Source organism: Prunus persica, chromosome G2 (genome assembly GCF_000346465.2).
Source record: "Prunus persica cultivar Lovell chromosome G2, Prunus_persica_NCBIv2, whole genome shotgun sequence".
NCBI lineage: Eukaryota > Viridiplantae > Streptophyta > Magnoliopsida > Rosales > Rosaceae > Prunus > Prunus persica.
This window is the reverse complement of record NC_034010.1, coordinates 4,470,381-4,489,385: the sequence shown is the minus strand read 5'-3', so window position 1 is coordinate 4,489,385 and position 19,005 is coordinate 4,470,381. Positions and strand designations below refer to the sequence as shown.

Genomic DNA, 19,005 nt, shown 5'->3' with positions numbered 1-19,005 from the left:
GGAGGCCCAGATTCAGGCGTGGTTGGATGGACGTTGTGCGTGACAATCATTTGGAAGTTGGTGATCTGTGTCTTTTTGTGTTGATTTCCAGCAAAAGTACACCTTTATTTGATCTTGTCATGGACAACGGATATGTGTTGTAGTTAGAAGATTTTCTACAGCAAAGTTCAAAAATGCTTCCACCCCAAACTCATATGCCTTCGATCTTCTATCCGAGTGCATCCATGACTTATTCATCTCCGACACTATAACCTATTATCTATAATAAAGTGAAAATACAGGCAATGACCATCACTATAGCAGATTATACAAGGATAGGGTTTGTACTTACAGGTTGGACGAGCTCACAGATTCGACGGAGCCTGGAGAGTGCAACTTTTAATTAGAGCAGAAGTGAGAGAGCGAATGTTATGTTGCGCGAAATCTGAAAATTTTAGGGTTCAGGGTTAGAAGTATAAGAATAAGAGCCAAATATAAAAAAATTTAGGGCGCGCGAAAATTTTTAGAGCGCGCGCTCTTTAAATCGTCGAAAGAAAAACCATGGCGAAAGTTCTACAAGAACCGACGTAAATGTAATATTCCACGACGGAAACACTGAACGTAACGCCGTTTATTTTGACGCTTCATTTTTCGGATTAATTTTAAATTTATTTTGAATATTTTGATATAAAGACGACTGAAAAACCACGTCGGGGTTAAGAAATTGAAAACGTTGTAAATTGTAATAGACGACTTACATATTAAAATGACGTCGTTTAAAGTCGAAACCATGTCGGATATTTTACTGCACGACGTAACATATGTATTCCACGACTCAACCACCGTCGTTAACAATTAATACCCTAAACCCTTAAAACTAAATTATATAATTTTAAAAATTAAGTTTATACAAGGATTTATGGTTTTACAGCCTAATATATACCCTAGACTACCCAAAAATTATACTTTAAAAATAAACCCCAATAAATAACAACCCTAATCTCTAAACCCTAGACTCTAAACCCTAAACCATAAAACTAGAAGTGATTTTATGACTCATCAAAACAATTTTGTTTTGGATGTTCATTTTAAATTTTTGTTATTCAAAATGAATTTTTTCAAGGTTTAGGGGGAAGAAAATATATCAATGACTTCATAGGAGTTGACTTTGCATTTTTCTGATTTATTTTAAATTTATTTTGAATATTTTGATATAAAAATAATAAAATATTCTTATCACAACAACAAACCACGTCGGTGTTAATAAATTGTAGACGTTGTAAATTGTAATAGACGACTAAGTTGTTAAAATGACGTCGTTTAAATGAGAAACGATGGCGGATATTTAACTATCTGACGTAAAATATATATTCCACGACTTAACCGCTGTCGTTACAAAGTACTACCCTGAACCCTTAAGAAATTGAAGACGTTGTAAACCATAAACGACTCCATTGTTCAAAGAACGTCGTCTAAATATCCTTTTACGTCGGATTTGTTTAAAACGAAACCACAAAAAACGACGGCTTTTGACTTTATTACGTCGTTGGAAAAGTATTACACGTCGGTTACGCATTTTGTATGTTTGTTTTTTTTTTTAATTTAAGAAAACCTCATCAAATTTTTACATTATATATTATAGACAGAATTTGTACATTATACATAAATATCAAGTGTTCAATAATTCCCCTATTCCAGGTGAAGGCAAACAAACTCTGCCCATTCATTCCGGACTTCATCAATTGCTCCTTGGGGGTATGGCTCTTCCTGTTTTCCCTTCGCATACTGCATAAACAATGACTATTAGGGTTTATAAATAAAAGGAAATTCAATCACAGACGACCATAACCGACGTAGTATATCTATTCAACGACGGTAAGTTCGTTTCTCAGGGAAATCTGAAGATCAGATGTGCCTGATCCTCTGCTTGATTTTCTTGGCTAAGAAGATCCGTTAGATTTGTGATAGCCTCTTCCTTTATCCGTAGAGCTTCAGAAGAAGAAGATGGGTTTCAAGAATGCGATAAAGAATAGAAATGGCTTCATGAATGCGATAAAGCATGAGCAATCGAATCAGTGCTTTGAACTATACTCTGAACTATACAAGTCAATGCTTTGAACTATACAAGTCCTGCAGAAAGATAAAGGACCAAACTGTTAAAGAAACTGAAACTATTAAAGAAACCATGAACTAACACGACGCAATATTTGTTTTGCGACGTGGAATCTTTTCATTTAACGTCGTTAGGTTTAATATAACCGACGTGGATTTGAATTGTTAAATTATGAATAGAAATTTTTTTCCCGTGACCTTTCAGTTTATTTTTCAATTACAGTGCGTTATAAATAGAGTTTTTTTTCCGGAGGAAATTTAAAATGAAGGAAATTAATGTTCTGGATTATGTAAAGTTTCTTTTTTGGATGACAGATTTCAATTCTTGTCATTAAGTAGATCTACCGACGTAGGATAAGAAAATAAAGGAAAAAATTGTTAACAAAAATTCTTATTAAGACGACGGTTTAAATTAAAGGTACGACGTATAAAATTAATAAATACGACGTTAAATTTTATAGTACGATTTAAAGATAACGTCGTAGAAATATACAAGAATAACGTCGATATATTTATATTTTTCGTCGTTGTAAATTAATTTAATACGGCGACATTTTGTATTTTAAAGCCGTCGATTTGTTTGTAATTATACGGCGTCTTATACGAAAATTTCGTCGTGTTATTTTATGAGTAAAAACGGCGGCTTTTATTGAAATCGTCGTCTTTACTTTCTACGTCGGTCGATTCATAACTTCTGCCGTTCTCTGTTGGCTTTGATTTTACACTGCGGAAATCTGTTTCAAATAGACGTCGGTTTTTTAATTAGGTACGTCGTTGTTTTTGAACAGCCATTTGAATCTCCATTTTTAGTTGTCTAAGGTGGTATTACACGACGGTGTTTTTAGAACCGTCGTCTTTTTAAAAACCACGACGGTTTTCAATTAGACCGTCGTTGTTTTCTGGTCGTCTTTTTCACTTTTTGTAGTAGTGGAAATACTGAACAGCATTGCAATCTCAAATTGACTAGGTTATCTAAATGAATTCTATTTAGCTTGGGTAACCATGACATACTACTAGGTGTCAGCTATGGTTTGTGGAAGCCTTGTAGGACTAATTATAATTAGCCTTTGCCAATAGGGAGAATTGTTTGGAGGGATACATTTCATATTCGATTTAGAAGAATCATACTTACCCATGGCCTCGCTAATTATAACTTATAAGATCGCACTCCAAAAATGAGTGGATTGAGAATTAGAAGAGAAGAAAGAATTTCTGGCTTGGTAAAAGTCAAAGGTCAACCGTTGACTAGACACTCAACATGGTCAACAAGGATTGACTAAGATCAATATTTGTTATACAAGTTCGTGACTTAATTTGTTAAATCATTAAAATAATTAAACTAATTAGAATAATTTAATTATTCAATTAAGTTAAAGAACTTTGGTTGAGTCCCATATGACTTAAAGAATTAAACAAATGGACCATATGACTTTAGACTATGTAACACATTATAGGATAAATGTGAAGGACCTAGATAACCCAAAAATAGGCCACTAAAAGAGAGGTGTGGCACACATGCCATAGATGTCACATGTATGGGTCTATATATTGTAAGCCATAACACCAACTTATTTTACGGTTTCAAGTTGGAAATTTGGAAGATAGGAAATATCCCACCTCTCTCTCAATATCCCCCTTGGCCGGCCACTTGGTAGAGTGAGGGCTAGCACTTTCTTCTCTCCAAGTTTCTTGTTCTCTCATCTTAGTCATCCTTGGTGAAGAGCTTTTTGGAGGTTCATATCCTTTGTACCTATTTGAAGAGCCATAGTGGAGCATCAACAAGCAAGAGATCAAGTCCATTACTTGAACACCTTAATAGGGTTTAAGATTCGCTCCAAGGTGTAACCATTCTTCATCGTTTTCTTTAAAACTATATTAAAGAGTCAAAAGTGTAATTTTTGATAAACCTAAAAAGATTGGGACTAATAGGACTTACATGAGTTTCTAGTTTTTGATTTTGCTTTTGCTATCACTAATTTAATCTGAGATATGTTAATGCTAGATAAATCATTTTCCTATACATAATGAGTTTTAAGAAATACCTAACACATAATTTTCCCTTCAGGTTGCCAGTTCGTTCTAGATTGCATAGATTCAATCCTGCCTTGAACCATGAGCATGCTCTGTAACACACATCCAAAAAAACATACAACATCTTCTTTTTCAGTGCCCTTTTGCTATTGCAGTTTGGAATTGTGTTTACCATTTTCCTCATCTTGCAGCCCATCATTATGATATTATTGAGTGGTTCCATTCCCTTAACTGTAATGCTAATCTTTGGGAGCCTAATGATTTTTGCAAAGCTTTATGCTTCTGTTAGCAAGTTTGGTAAGCTCGGAACAACCTAATATTTCGAGACATGCGTCCTCATCTTGCACAAGTCCTCAATGTTGCCGGTACCATTCATTTGGATTATTGGTGGACCAATCACAAACCAATAATTGGACCAAGTATTGCACCTATCAAATGGCTTCCTCCTCCTCTTGGCTGGTACAAAATAAAATTTGATGGCTCCGTTAGATGCAGCCATGCTGCAATTGGCTTTGTTATTAGAGATGATAATGCACATGTTGTTCTGGCTGGTGCTAAGAAGATTGGTTGCAATTCTATTATTGTGGCAGAATGTTTGACACTTAGAGATGACTTGGCTTATGTTGTTTCGATTTCGAAGGGATGGTCCAAGCTCTTAGTTGAAGGGGATTCTAAACTTGTCATTGACTCAGTTTTGAAGCGATGCTCGACTCCCTGGTGCATTAACCAGCTTGTTCAAGATATTCTACATCTCAGAACATTTTGTGATCAAGTCTCCTTCTCTCATGTCTTTCGAGAAGCCAATGCGGTTGTAAATGCTCTTGCTTCTTGGTCATTCTCTCTCGCCTTCAAAGTTGTGGGAGAGTGATCTCCCTTTTTCCGTTGTTTTTTCTTTTTATTTGGATTTATTTGGGCTTGCGTGCCCTCGAGAATTGCATCTTTTCTAATTTCCTTTCTCACATTAAAAAACAAAAAAGAATTACAATGATGAATATCTTATTTTTGAACATTAAAATACTTTCTAACTCTTCAACTGAATCTTAAAAGAAAAAAGAAAAAGAAATGCATTAGACTGCAAAGAATTTTTTTATAATGCGAATTAAAATGCAGACAAGACTTTGATTTATATATTGATGGATTCACTATTCTCTTTAGGATTCACAACTATTGAATTGCATTCGCATTACCGACGACCCAACCCTCAAAGGATCTTTCACACCTCTTTTCCTATCCATATGAACGGTTTTGGATTGAAAACCATCCCCTCTGTCATTGCCAAATATAACACCATCTCTCCACCATTTTGCTCTATATTCCATTTCTACCCCTCCTATAACCCACAAAGAAGAAAAACGAAAGAAAACAAAGTATTATTTTGTGGCGAAAGAAGCGGGTTTGAGGACTCTCTGAAAAGTAGCCGACCCAGCCAACCTTCCACTCTCCTTTTTAGTCCTTGTAGAAAGCGAAACAAAATTATTTACAAAGAAAAAACAAAAAAGAAATGAAAAATACAAAAAAACCCTCAGAAGTTGCAAGTTAGAAGACAAGACACAAACTCCTCTCTCTCTATTTCTTTCTCTCTCTACTTTCTCTCTCTAAAAGACTAAAACCCTTTTTCCTTTGCTTGTGTAGATTTCTTTCCTGGTTAGCCCAACTGATCATTCATTGGTTTCAAATCTTCATTTCTCTGCCCAATTCATTTATGGATCTACTTTCTCCACTTCCAGCATGAGCTTCTGAGCTCCCCAAAAGCTCTGAAACCCGAAACCCAAAACCCAATTTCAATCGATTCAGCTCAGAAAGTGGAAGAAGCCAAATCGGGAAGATGAAAGTGCCGTGCTGCTCCGTCTGCCAGACGCGCTACGACGAGGAAGAAAGAGTCCCGCTTTTGCTTCAGTGCGGCCATGGCTTCTGCAAGGACTGCTTGTCTCGGATGTTCTCTTCTTGTACCGATACCACCCTCGTCTGCCCCAGGTGCCGCCACGTGTCCGTCGTCGGCAACTCCGTTCAGGCCCTCCGCAAGAACTTCGCCGTGCTCGCTCTGATTCACTCGAGTTCCAATGCCGTCTCGTCTGCCTCCGCCGCCAATTTCGATTGCGACTACACGGACGACGAGGATGGGGACGATGATGACGAGGACGATGGGGACCGGCGATGTAGCCGTGGGTCCCACACCTCGAGCTCGGGCGGGTGCGGGCCGCTGATGGAGCTGGCAGTGCACCAAGACTTGAGATTGGTGCGGCGGATAGGAGAGGGGAGGCAGGCCGGGGTCCAAATGTGGACTGCAGTGATTGGCGGCGGAGGCGGGCGGTGCCGCCACAAGATAGCGGTGAAGAAGGTGGCAGTGGCGGAGGAGACGAGTATGGATTGGGTGATGGGGCAGCTGGAGAATTTGCGGCGGGCATCGATGTGGTGTAGGAATGTGTGCACATTTCATGGGGCTATGAAGAGTGAAGGCACTTTGTGTCTTGTTATGGATAGGTGTTATGGGTCTGTTCAGTCCGAGATGCAGCGAAATGAGGGCAGGCTTACTTTGGAGCAAATCCTAAGGTTTTGAAGTTTTCATTTACTTTCTATTTTTTGTTTGAAAAAAGTTTTGTATATTATAATTTTCGTATGCTCTGATTATTTTCTTGGTTTGTGTGGTGGTTGTGGATAGTTAAGTTCAAAAAGGTAATTTAGGCAATTCTTGTTGATCTCTATATAGTGGGTATGGAATGGTTAATGATTCTGAATAATCAAATGACAATCAAATTGTTTTTATGGATCAAGTTATGGGTTTTATGATTCATACCGATACTGTATTTGGTCATATTGTTTGACAGTTCAAATATAAAACTTATTTGAAGTGTTTGTGTCTTACTTGAAAGAGGTGTGGTAAAGTCTTTTGCAATAATGTTCTGTATGCTGGGTACTTCACGTCCATTGCCATGGGGAGGTGAGTTACATTGGGTTAGTAGTATTGTGCAATATCTAAAACTTTTCTTCTTCTTTTGTCATGTTTCACCAAATTTCATATATTCTTTGTCTTCCCTTCCTGAATACAAAAATGAGTTGGGATACAAGTTATATTGCAGCCACCAAATTGTGATGCCTTCCGTTCCCTGAAATGTTGTTCTCACTGATAGCTTTCAAGGAAGACAAATTTGTCCTTTCTGACTTAGCCAAACTTACTTTGCCCATTCCAATATGTTCCTCCCATTTTTGGACCATGAAATGTGGAATTGGAAACTTTATAATAATGTTTATATGCTCACAAGGGTAGATGTTTTTTAGTTAATAGTAATGGATGGACACTATGGAACAGGTATAAATGCTAACAGTTGGGATTCTTTGTAGGATGTGGCATAACAAGAATTGTCCCCGACATGGAAATCAAGCTTATTCAGAAACCTTTAATTCAGTAGTCATATACTTTCTTTAAATCCATTAAAATTTATAGTAGTCAGATTTAACCTTGTGAGACTTAAATTTTTGAGCTTGTACTAGCTTTACAGTTGCAACTATAAGCTGGATTTATTTATTTATTTTTTGGTGATAAGACTTTTTAATACAATGATCTTATATGTTATTTTCCCCTTCAACAGCTGTCAACAATCAACATAATAACTGGTTAATCCATTGTGTAGAAATGCATTTCTTTTGCATACACAGAGAAGCTTGCTTTAATTCCATATTTAGGACGCAGGAGAGGGATATACCTAACCACAAAATAAGACTGATCTTGAATATCATTCTGATTTTCCAAATGGACGCTGAATTTAGATTTGGAGAATAAATGTTGAAGAATTGTGTTTTCACTGAAAAGTACAAAACATCTATTGGGTTTTCAATATAACTAGCTGCCAAATAGAGGTCGGATTTGCTTGGTACATCTCCTGTTTTTATCTGCAAAATCTTGAAAGTAGACAAATATAAATTATTATAGTCACGGATTTGTTTATACGTCCATTTTATACATGTTGAGTTCATTTGGTTTGAGGGTTAAAGTTCTAATTGAGTTAGAGGTTTACAAATCCAAGCTCACCAGTGTGTGAAATTTCAAAATATCTTATTTTAGTGACTATTAACTGGCATTAACTCTTGTCTTGACGTTTTGAGTGCTTCCCATTTGTAGATATGGGGCTGACATTGCACGAGGAGTGGCTGAACTCCATGCGGCAGGTGTTGTTTGTATGAATCTGAAACCGTCCAATCTTCTTTTGGATTCAAGTGGTCACGCGGTGGTTTCTGATTATGGAGTTGCTGCAATTCTGAAGAAACCTTCCTGCCGGAAAGCTCGACTGGAGTGTGATACCTCAAGGATCCATTCTTGTATGGAATGTACGATGCTCAGCCCCCACTATGCAGCCCCAGAGGCATGGGAGCCGGTGAAGAAATTATTGAATCCATTTTGGGAGGATGCTATTGGTATTTCTACAGAGTCAGATGCATGGAGTTTTGGTTGTACATTGGTTGAAATGTGCACTGGTTCCATTCCGTACGTGGAGCAACATACTGTATATTTGAAAGTTCTCATTCTTTTTCCCTTTATTGAATGATTTTTAGTACAAGTTGAAATTCGTTGTGCAGATGGGCTGGTTTAAGCACAGAGGAAATTTATCGGGCTGTAATCAAGGCTCGGAAACTGCCTCCACAATATGCAAGTGTAGTAGGTGTTGGAATACCTAGGGAATTGTGGAAAATGATTGGTGAGTGCCTGCAGTTCAAGGCATCAAAAAGACCGTCCTTTAGTTCAATGTTAGCAACATTTCTCCGTCATTTGCAGGAGATACCACGGAGCCCTCCTGCAAGTCCTGATAAGTAAGAATTCAAAGTACTGTTTATACTCTTGAATTTTCTGGTATTTTTGTTAGTGGCATCTTGACTCAATCCTTGCTGATGCTGTTGGATGAAGAACAAATATTATATAGATATATATATTTTTTCAATAACTTGGGATATCTGACTATTTCCCAAGGGCAGAATGAAGAACATATATATAGAAACTGAGTCAGTGATGCTGGGTTTCTCTCAATGCATGGGGGCCCAATCTACAGAGAGAGCAAGATCAATATATTGAAATTTATAATTTGCTAATTACATTAGATTGAGTGACATCTTGAGTTTTTGAACACAGTGGTTTAGCTAAATGCTCTGGATCAAATGTGACGGAACCGTCTCCTGTATCCCACTCAGAAGTTTTTCACGCTAACCCCACCCTTCTGCATAGACTTGTGTCCGAAGGGGATGTACACGGTGTTAGGTTAGTGCATTTCATTCCCTAATTATTTGGGCTATTTGTTTTTAAACCCAAAACTGTTGTCTTATTCTCCATATGCCACACTCTTTGGTTATACAGAGATCTGCTTGAAAAGGCTGCAGCAGAAAGTGATAACAGCGCAGTATTGTCTTTATTAGAAGCTCAAAATGCTGATGGCCAAACTGCTCTCCATTTGGCCTGTCGACGTGGTAGTGCAGAACTTGTTGATGCCATTTTGGAGCATCGAGAGGCAAATGTGGATGTCTTGGACAAAGATGGGGATCCTCCACTTGTTTTTGCTTTAGTTGCTGGATCCCCAGAATGCGTTCGTGCTCTCATTAACAGAGGTGCTAATGTGAGATCTAGGTTGCGGGAAGGCTTTGGCCCGTCTGTTGCTCATGTCTGTGCCTATCATGGCCAGCCTGATTGTATGCGTGTAGGTCTCAGTTACATGGATAATGAAATATCATGTTTAATGATATTTCATTTTTGCTTCATAAGGTTTTTGAAAGGTGTGCTCTTAACATATATTTTGCATAATTTCAGGAGTTACTAATGGCTGGGGCAGATCCTAATGCAGTGGATGAGGAAGGTGAATCTGTACTACATAGAGCTGTTGCCAAGAAGTATACAGATTGTGCACTTGTCGTTTTGGAAAATGGGGGCTCTAGGTCAATGTCCGTTTTAAATTCAGAAAAATATACGTAAGTACGAAATTGATTTTCATTTTCTTTAATTTTTGTTTACTATAAGAGTAATGTGCATATTTTTACCTCTCTGGTAATGAAATTCATTGATGATGTGTGGTGCGTATCAAATATTTGTGGATGTTTTTTTAATGGGCACAATCCACTGAGCCACAATCAGGTCTGAATAAAAAGTCATTGACTCATTTAGGCACCTTGTGTAGAATTTAGTGCGTTTTGAGATACAGAATTCTAGTTTCTTTGAATGTGAAGTATACAAATTGAATGCAAATATATTTATACGAACAGTAGTTAAGATATTCAAGTCTTAGAATGCAGTCAGCCAAATCTTAACCCCTTCATCTGGGCATAAAGCGTAGTTACCAGTGGGCATTTCCAGCTTTACCTCCGTTCATGTCTTCCCAACTAAGATCCATGATATTATGACTTTAATATGTGTAGAATTAACTTGCCGGAGTCTGACATATGACTCACAATGTGTAGTTATATTGATCTTGTTTACTGGTTAGCCCCATGTCAGCTCTTTTAACATATCATGTTGGGCAGCATTTAGTAAGATTCTGAATGTATTATTTTGATCTTTTTAAAACAGATCATATTCACAAGATTTGTAGATGCGGTACCCTGATAGATGTTTTTGTTAGCTCATGTCCAATAATTTAATCCAAGTAGAAAAGTCAAACATCCATATATATATATATATTACATTATCCACAAGACCCATGATAATAAAATTATGGAGAAGAAAAAATTAATGTATCTGCCTCATACAGAATGAAACATAATTCACTTTCGATATCATGATAATGAATCTGTCTCACAAACACATTATCTCAAGTCCTTGACATGATCTAATTATTATTATTATTTTTTTTTCACTTCATGATAATGCATGGGTCTCATAAATATATAATAGGTTATAAAGTGTAACAGTATTCATCTTGATAATGTATATGTCTCACATATACATTACTGTCTCTATCTTCATGCATAATTTTATATTCATCCTGTGTCTTGTTTGATAGATCTTGAAGAATATTTTGAAAATATACAAGTTTTATGTAAAACAGACATGAAGTTATTGTTTTTATAATTCGATTAAACATTGTAGTTTATATTGAGTACTTTGATAAACACAACATTGTAGTTTATATTGAGTACTTTGATAAACACAGTGGCATTTCTTTTCAACAAAAAAAAGAAAAGATAAACACAGCCGCATTAGCAACATTTGAAAAAAAAAAAGAAACAAAAAAAGAGAGTAAAGTCAGCCCATAAAAGTAGGCAGACAAGTCCTGAACTAATCCAAAGGAAAAAGAAAACGTTTGTACTTTTGATTGAGAAAAGGTTTGACTTGGGATCTCAGGCAAATCAACAAATCATATAATTTCTTATAAAAATACCTAATTATATACGTACGCTTTCCTTAAAAGGCGGGGTTTACTTGGATTTACAAGTCTGGTGATGTCTCAGATTGTTTAAATGTATTTAAAAGGTGCAATATTGTTGGTGAAATATACTGATTGAGTCTGTTGGAGTCATTGGCCCATCATTCCTGAGCTTGTGATTCAGAGGACATGCTTAGTAGTAGACCTGACAATTGTCACCTTTTTAGTAAGCATAATATATATATAATTTTTTTTTTTCTGTAGTTTGATTGTTTATAGCCCAAAAGCATTTGCTTTTATCTATTAAAATTGGTAAAAGTAGTCACATGGTTTTGCACTTGCAAGTAGTGGGTATTTGATTGAAACTACATAAAGATTTTGACCTAAATGTTTGATTGCCCTGTTAAATTCTTATCGTATCATAGACCATTGCACTTGTGTGTGGCAACATGGAATGTTGCTGTTGTTAGAAGGTGGGTGGAAGTTGCAACACCAGAAGAGATTGCCGATGCAATTGATATACCAAGTTCAGTTGGCACCGCGTTGTGTATGGCAGCTGCTCTAAAGAAAGATCATGAAATTGGTAATCCTAGATCCTTAAAATGTCTTGTTAATTGATCTGAAACTTTTATTTGTTTAGTGATTCTTTGTTTTCAACCAGGTTTAGAGGCACTTTGATTACATATTGATTGCTTTTGGGATTTTGGTTGATGTGTATGGCGTCCAATAATTGATATAAAGGATACTATGTAATCTATATATATAGTCTAATGGTTTGTGTCTTTTGTTATTTACTTTTATCCTGAGACCTCCTTCGTTTTCCATAAACCATCAGTTTTGTTAATTAATTGGGTTATGTGTTGATTTTGAGCTCTTAATCATTGTTATTTGGTGTTTGGAGGTTAGTGTTGCTATACTTGCAAGTTACAAGAAGTCTTTATTGAGCTTAATTTGTGTTGTACTAGAAAATGTTGTCTAAAAATGTCAAATTTGAAGTCTTTCCTATGTGCATGCTTCTGCATATTTATATTTGTATGTTACAGAGTCTAGATATTCGTGCTTGTTTTATTGATGAATATTTACAAGCTCCAGAACTATAGAGTTGCATTGTCAAACAAAGGATCAAGACTTCAAGCTAATGCAACAATAGACACAGAACTTCTAAACTATTTCTTGTCCCTGTTTTTAAGCTGTTTCCGGCCATGCTGACATGTGGGGTGGGCACTTAAACCTTGAATCCCAAATATTGTCAGAAAATGTGTGATATTAAAATCTCTCTCTACTCTTTTCTTTTGTATTCCTTTCTTTCCCATGTCATTTGTTTCTCGATTTCCTTTTCCCCCTTTTGGGTAAAAAATATTTGTAGAATGATAAAATCTAACACAATCATATGATTTTCACATAAAATTTTTGTGGGTTGTGTATTTTGTCATTTACTTTTAATCTGAGACCTCTGACATCTTCCGTAACCATCAGGATTGCATAGCTGGTAGGGTAAAATTGATTTCGTGTACTTTGTAGTTGTTGATTTTTTCTGTTTATGTACCTACTTAGCTGGTAGGGTAAAATTGATTTGTTCTGTTTTCCAGTGTTCCACTTAAAGTAAGAAGTAATTTATCTTATGATTAGTATTAGTATTTTTACTTGATGCTGCTTGTAGAAGGAAGAGAAATGGTGCATATTTTGCTTGCTTCTGGAGCAGATCCAACTGCTCAAGATGCCCAGCATGGACGGACAGCTTTGCATACAGCTTCAATGGCCAATGACGTTGAGTTGGTCAAGGTAGTCAAGATAGCTTTCAATTACATGACAACAGAATCTAAAACGCATTTCTTGATTTTTGGTCACTCATCCTCTGTGCATTATTGATGTATCAACACCTTGGAAAATTCATTGCTAGATTATACTTGATGCTGGAGTTGATGTGAACATTCGGAATGTACAAAATACAATTCCTCTTCATGTAGCATTGGCCAGAGGGGCGAAGTCATGTGTCGGACTGCTTCTATCTTCTGGAGCAAATTATAATTTACAGGTTTCTCTTCAATTTAGTGAACTTCCTTTGTTGCATCAGTTATATGTTCTCTTGGTATCTAATCATTTCTTGTTGATATAGAACTGTAATATGAGAAACATACAATTTTATATGTGCACATGTGGAGGCAATCTAGGGAGGACCCAATTAGGATTTGCATATTAACTGTTAAGCAGATATGGTTGAAGATGTCTCTCATTATTAGCCGTTAAGAAGATATTAGCCATATCTTATCAAACAATTGATATGAAGTCCTCGAAGTTAGGCCCTTGTTGGAACGGAGTGCACACACACATACAAAGACAGCTTTTATCTCTTGACGATGCCTAATGACTTTGTCCTTATCTTTTTGCTACTTAAACCATATTTTTCTTTGAGTCATCATCAGCCTTATGTATTTTGCTCATTGTTATCAGGATGATGAAGGTGACAATGCTTTCCATATAGCAGCAGATGCAGCAAAAATGATACGTGAAAATCTTGAATGGCTTATTGTTATGCTTAGAAATCCTGATGCTTCTGTTGAAGCCAGAAATCACAGGCAAGTGCCAATTAAGGCATTGCTCTTTTTTGTGGTTTTACCATCATTTGCAAGAGATTCTCTTCTTACAATTTTATATACTATTAAGTGTGTTCGAACTTGTACATCTAATTGTTTATAAGAAACAAAAATGATGACTAATAAAAATACCAGGTTGTGAACTAGTTATTATTGACTATCAGGCCTTTGAAATTTTGCATTTAATCTATTAGGAAACTGATTGGGAACTCCATAAAGGTGCCAAGGCACAGGGTAAGCTATCTAATATACTAAACAATTTAAAATTTTGACTTTGATGACAGCGGCAAGACATTACGTGACTTTTTGGAGGCCCTTCCCCGGGAATGGATATCTGAAGATCTGATGGAGGCACTTGTAAATCGGGGAGTTTTTCTGTCTCCTACAATGTGAGAGGAGATAATATCATTGTGTTATTCTGATAGCATGTCTAATAATGCTTCCTTGCGACTAGTAGATTTCATAATTCTTGTTTTCTCTATGGTTTAGATTTGATGTAGGAGACTGGGTGAAATTTAAAAGAAGTATAACAACTCCTACATATGGCTGGCAAGGTGCAAAACATAGAAGTGTTGGGTTTGTGCAAGGCGCCCCAGATAAGGACCATTTGTTAGTATCATTTTGTTCCGGAGAGGTTCGTGTTTTGGCAAATGAAGTTGTAAAAGTTATTCCTTTAGACAGGGGACAGCATGTGCAGCTGAAACCAGATGTCAAAGAGCCCAGGTTTAATTCTGAACAGTTTCTATATTTATCCAAAGTGGTGGCATCTTATTCCAAGCTTTAATTGTTACATAACTGTATCTCGTCTCAAGCATTTAAATTGAAAGTGACATTAATGTATTTATTTTTATATTTTGGGCTGAAGGACTACTTATTAGTCCATAATTTATCCTCTTAATATGAAGTAATTTTGAAATAAAATTGGTTAAACATGAATACCAAAAGGATTAAATACAAGAAGATACAAAACAACACAGAAACATCGAACTAAACATAAAGGTTTTGGGGCATTAAAGTAAAAGATAAAAACATTATATAAGGACCAAGAATAAATATGATATATTGGTTCCTAATAATATTTTGTCAGCAACGTGGTAGACAATCTGTGTGAACTATAGAAATAAAATGGTTTGCTCATGAATGCAGAATTCTGTACTACTAGGTAAACGGCTGTAAAGGTTTAGATAAAAGCAGATGTAGTGATAGAGACAAAAGTAGAATAGTTTGGCCATTTTTCTGTTAATCAACAATGAAACTTCACATGCATGCATTGGATCTCTCTCTTTTGCATTTGCCATATTTAATTCCTTTCTATTGTCAGCTTTAGATATGCATCTTCTGGTATCTGCTTGCATGTAATCCTTATTCAAAATGGATTGTAGTAAATTTAATGACTGACCTTGCTTTGTTATCAGGTTTGGGTGGCGTGGGCAGTCACGTGACAGCATTGGTACTGTATTGTGTGTTGATGATGATGGTATCCTACGCGTTGGGTTTCCTGGAGCCTCCAGAGGATGGAAAGCTGATCCTGCGGAGATGGAAAGAGTTGAAGAATTCAAGGTTGGGGACTGGGTTCGTATTCGTCCTACTCTTACAACAGCAAAGCATGGACTGGGATCTGTTACACCTGGGAGCATTGGTATTGTGTATTGTATAAGACCTGATAGTAGTCTATTGCTAGAGCTGAGCTATCTTCCAAGTCCATGGCATTGTGAACCAGAGGAGGTTGAACCTGTAATCCCATTCAGGGTGAGTGAGATATGTTGTAAAGTGATAATTGATAATTTTATTTATCCCTTGATGTTTTTTATGTATTCTTTTTAAACACTAATACATTGTTGACTTTGAAGATTGGTGACAGGGTATGTGTGAAGCGATCTGTTGCAGAACCTAGGTATGCATGGGGTGGTGAGACACATCATAGTGTTGGAAGAATAAGTGAGATAGAGAATGATGGCCTCCTGGTAATTGAAATTCCTAATCGACCAATACCATGGCAGGCTGATCCTTCTGACATGGAGAAGGTGGAAGACTTCAAGGTAATATCTAATTGTTTATCTTATTATATCTTAGAAAAAAACAGGGTAGTTTTTTTAATATGCTGCTTTGTATCTGCATGTTGGTATTTCCACCATGAGCAGGTAGGGGATTGGGTTAGAGTTAAAGCTTCTGTGCCCTCTCCCAAATACGGATGGGAGGATATTACAAGGAACAGTGTTGGGATAATTCATAGCTTGGAGGAAGATGGTGATATGGGTGTCGCCTTCTGCTTCAGGAGCAAGCCTTTTTCTTGTTCTGTCACAGATGTGGAGAAGGTGCCCCCTTTTGAATTAGGGCAAGAGATTCATGTGATGGCATCTATTACTCAGCCACGACTTGGATGGTCAAATGAAAGTGCAGCAACTGTTGGAAAAATAGTTAGAATTGACATGGATGGAGCTTTGAATGTAAGAAATCTCATCTCACACACAGGCAATATCTTGCATGAGTCGTTCCCTTGCACTCTTCTTCATTTCAATTGTTATGATATCAGATTCATCGCATATCATTACATATAACATATCAGATTGATGTACAAATAATGTGCTGGCTGGGGACAATTTTAGATAAGCGGGCTGTTACTGTCATTGAAGTTTCATTTGCTTCGGACACATTCGACAAATGAATTTTTTTCTTAAAAAATAAAATTAAAGAGAGAGGAGGAGAGGGAGATGAGAGAGATGAGGGATTTAGTTTTATGACACATCTTTTCTCTCATGTCTTCCTCACCAGTCTCTGCCTTTCTGTCCTTAAAACAAGAAATAAATGACAAATATGCTTAAAGAGATCAGCACTTTATTTATCAGCAAAATAAGTTGTAGAACCATTTGTTATTTTCTGCTGGTGCATGACAACTTCTGCAAATATATAAGCTTAGTACTTGTGTGTGTACACGTGCTCACAATCTAACAACAATGTCAAGAGGACCTTTGCCCTCGTTAACTATCACTGTACATGAGAAGAGGTTTTGGTTATTTGATGTAGGTAAAAGTGCCTGGTCGACAGAGCTTGTGGAAAGTTTCTCCTGGAGATGCGGAACGACTCTCTGGATTTGAAGTTGGTGACTGGGTACGTTCTAAACCAAGCCTGGGAACTCGACCAAGTTATGATTGGAACAGCATTGGAAAGGAAAGTTTAGCTGTTGTGCATAGTGTACAAGATACAGGTTATCTGGAGTTAGCTTGTTGTTTTCGTAAAGGCAGGTGGATAACTCATTACACGGATGTTGAAAAGGTTCCATGCTTAAAAATAGGGCAGTATGTTCGGTTCCGGACTGGACTAGTTGAACCAAGATGGGGCTGGAGAGGGGCTCAACCTGATTCTCGAGGCATCATAACTAGCGTTCATGCTGATGGGGAAGTCAGAGTGGCTTTCTCTGGTTTGCCAGGGTTGTGGAGAGGAGATCCTGCGGATCTTGAAATAGAGCAGATTTTTGAAGTTGGAGAGTGGGTGAAATTAAAAGATCATGCAAGTATTTGGAAATCCATTGGGCCGAGCAGTGTCGGAGTGGTGCAAGGATTGGGATATGACGGCGATAAATGGGATGGAACCACTTTTGTTGGATTTTGCGGGGAGCAAGAAAAATGGGTTGGGCCTACCTCTGATCTTGCTAGGGTGAACAGGCTCATGGTTGGCCAGAAGGTTAGGGTTAAACTATCTGTCAAGCAGCCAAGATTTGGGTGGTCAGGCCACAGCCATGCAAGTCTTGGAACTATATCCACAATTGATGCTGATGGCAAGCTGAGAATATACACCCCAGCTGGTTCAAAAGCTTGGATGTTGGATCCATCGGAAGTGGAGCTTGTGGAGGAAGAGGAGCTTCACATTGGAGACTGGGTTAGGGTTAAAGCATCAGTTTCAACTCCAACCCACCAGTGGGGAGAGGTGAGTCGTTCGAGCGTTGGGGTGGTGCACCGCATGGAAAATGAGGAGCTCTGGGTGGCATTTTGCTTCACAGAGAGGTTGTGGCTTTGCAAGGCATCGGAAATAGAACGGGTTAGGCCATTTAAAGTGGGGGACAAAGTGAGAATTAGAGAAGGGCTGGTGAGCCCACGGTGGGGTTGGGGAATGGAGACTCATGCAAGCAAAGGACAGGTAGTGGGGGTGGATGCAAATGGAAAGTTAAGAATTAAGTTCCGGTGGAGAGAAGGGAGGCCATGGATCGGAGATCCTGCTGATGTTGCTCTTGATAAAAGCACGTAACACAACTCATCCAACTTATGTTCTTCTCAATTGGCTCCTCCAGTTTCAGGGGTTCTCGCCCTCTCTCGGCTTGTGCAGATAAGTGCGAATGCCATTGTGACCGCACAATGCGATCAGATCTGCCCCGAAACTATAACTTTGTTGTAATGGGCTCTGAAGGGATAATTTATTTGTTAATACAGAAGAGTACAAGAGATGGATAGATAGGAAACGGGGGGAAATTGTCTTGCCTTACTGTTAATTATAGGGGACACAACGGAGGCAGAGAGAGGTGGCAGTTTGCCATACGTGTTTCATAGGTGTTGTGAAGTTGACAAGCTTTTGAGGTATATATATATATATATATGAGGTTATTTATATTGATGTACAAATTGAACCCTTAATCTTGTTAGTTAATACATTCTTTTAGAAGTACCTAGTAGATGTTTTCTCCAAAACCCACTGAAGAGTGTTCTTATAAATTAGAATACTGTCATGCCCAAGCAAAATGTATAAACACAATGGAGGAAGCAAGCTGCAAATAAATTATGTATCAACAAATTACAATTCACATATCTTCACATGCTAAAAGTGGTACTACCCTGCCGCATTCAACAAGTGATTTAAAAACAATTAAATCACTCGGCTCGGAGCAATTGGCATATGCACTTCATACATGCATATGAACATTGAAGAAAAATCAAATACCAAATATTTGGATGTTGGTTTTT

The 19,005-nt window shown here is 37.3% G+C and overlaps 2 protein-coding genes across 3 annotated transcripts; both read left to right on the top strand.

Moving 5' to 3' along the window:
* Positions 4,451–4,990, top strand: LOC18787120. Its single transcript, XM_020557144.1, has one exon. It carries the CDS (start codon positions 4,451–4,453, stop codon positions 4,988–4,990), a length of 540 nt encoding a protein of 179 aa, XP_020412733.1.
* Positions 5,218–18,732, top strand: LOC18786843 (E3 ubiquitin-protein ligase KEG). 2 transcript variants are annotated; one of them, XM_020558612.1, is made up of 16 exons: positions 5,218–6,672; positions 8,240–8,602; positions 8,695–8,925; positions 9,242–9,367; positions 9,464–9,800; positions 9,911–10,068; positions 11,885–12,042; positions 13,123–13,241; positions 13,360–13,494; positions 13,911–14,035; positions 14,338–14,442; positions 14,543–14,776; positions 15,469–15,802; positions 15,904–16,092; positions 16,195–16,500; positions 17,078–18,732. In XM_020558612.1, exons 1-16 carry the CDS (start codon positions 5,948–5,950, stop codon positions 18,293–18,295), a joined length of 4,863 nt encoding a protein of 1,620 aa, XP_020414201.1. In that variant the 5' UTR covers positions 5,218–5,947; the 3' UTR covers positions 18,296–18,732. The 2 variants fall into 2 exon arrangements, with proteins under 2 accessions (XP_020414201.1, XP_007220580.1); XM_007220518.2 differs by having other exon boundaries at positions 5,220–6,672; positions 13,120–13,241.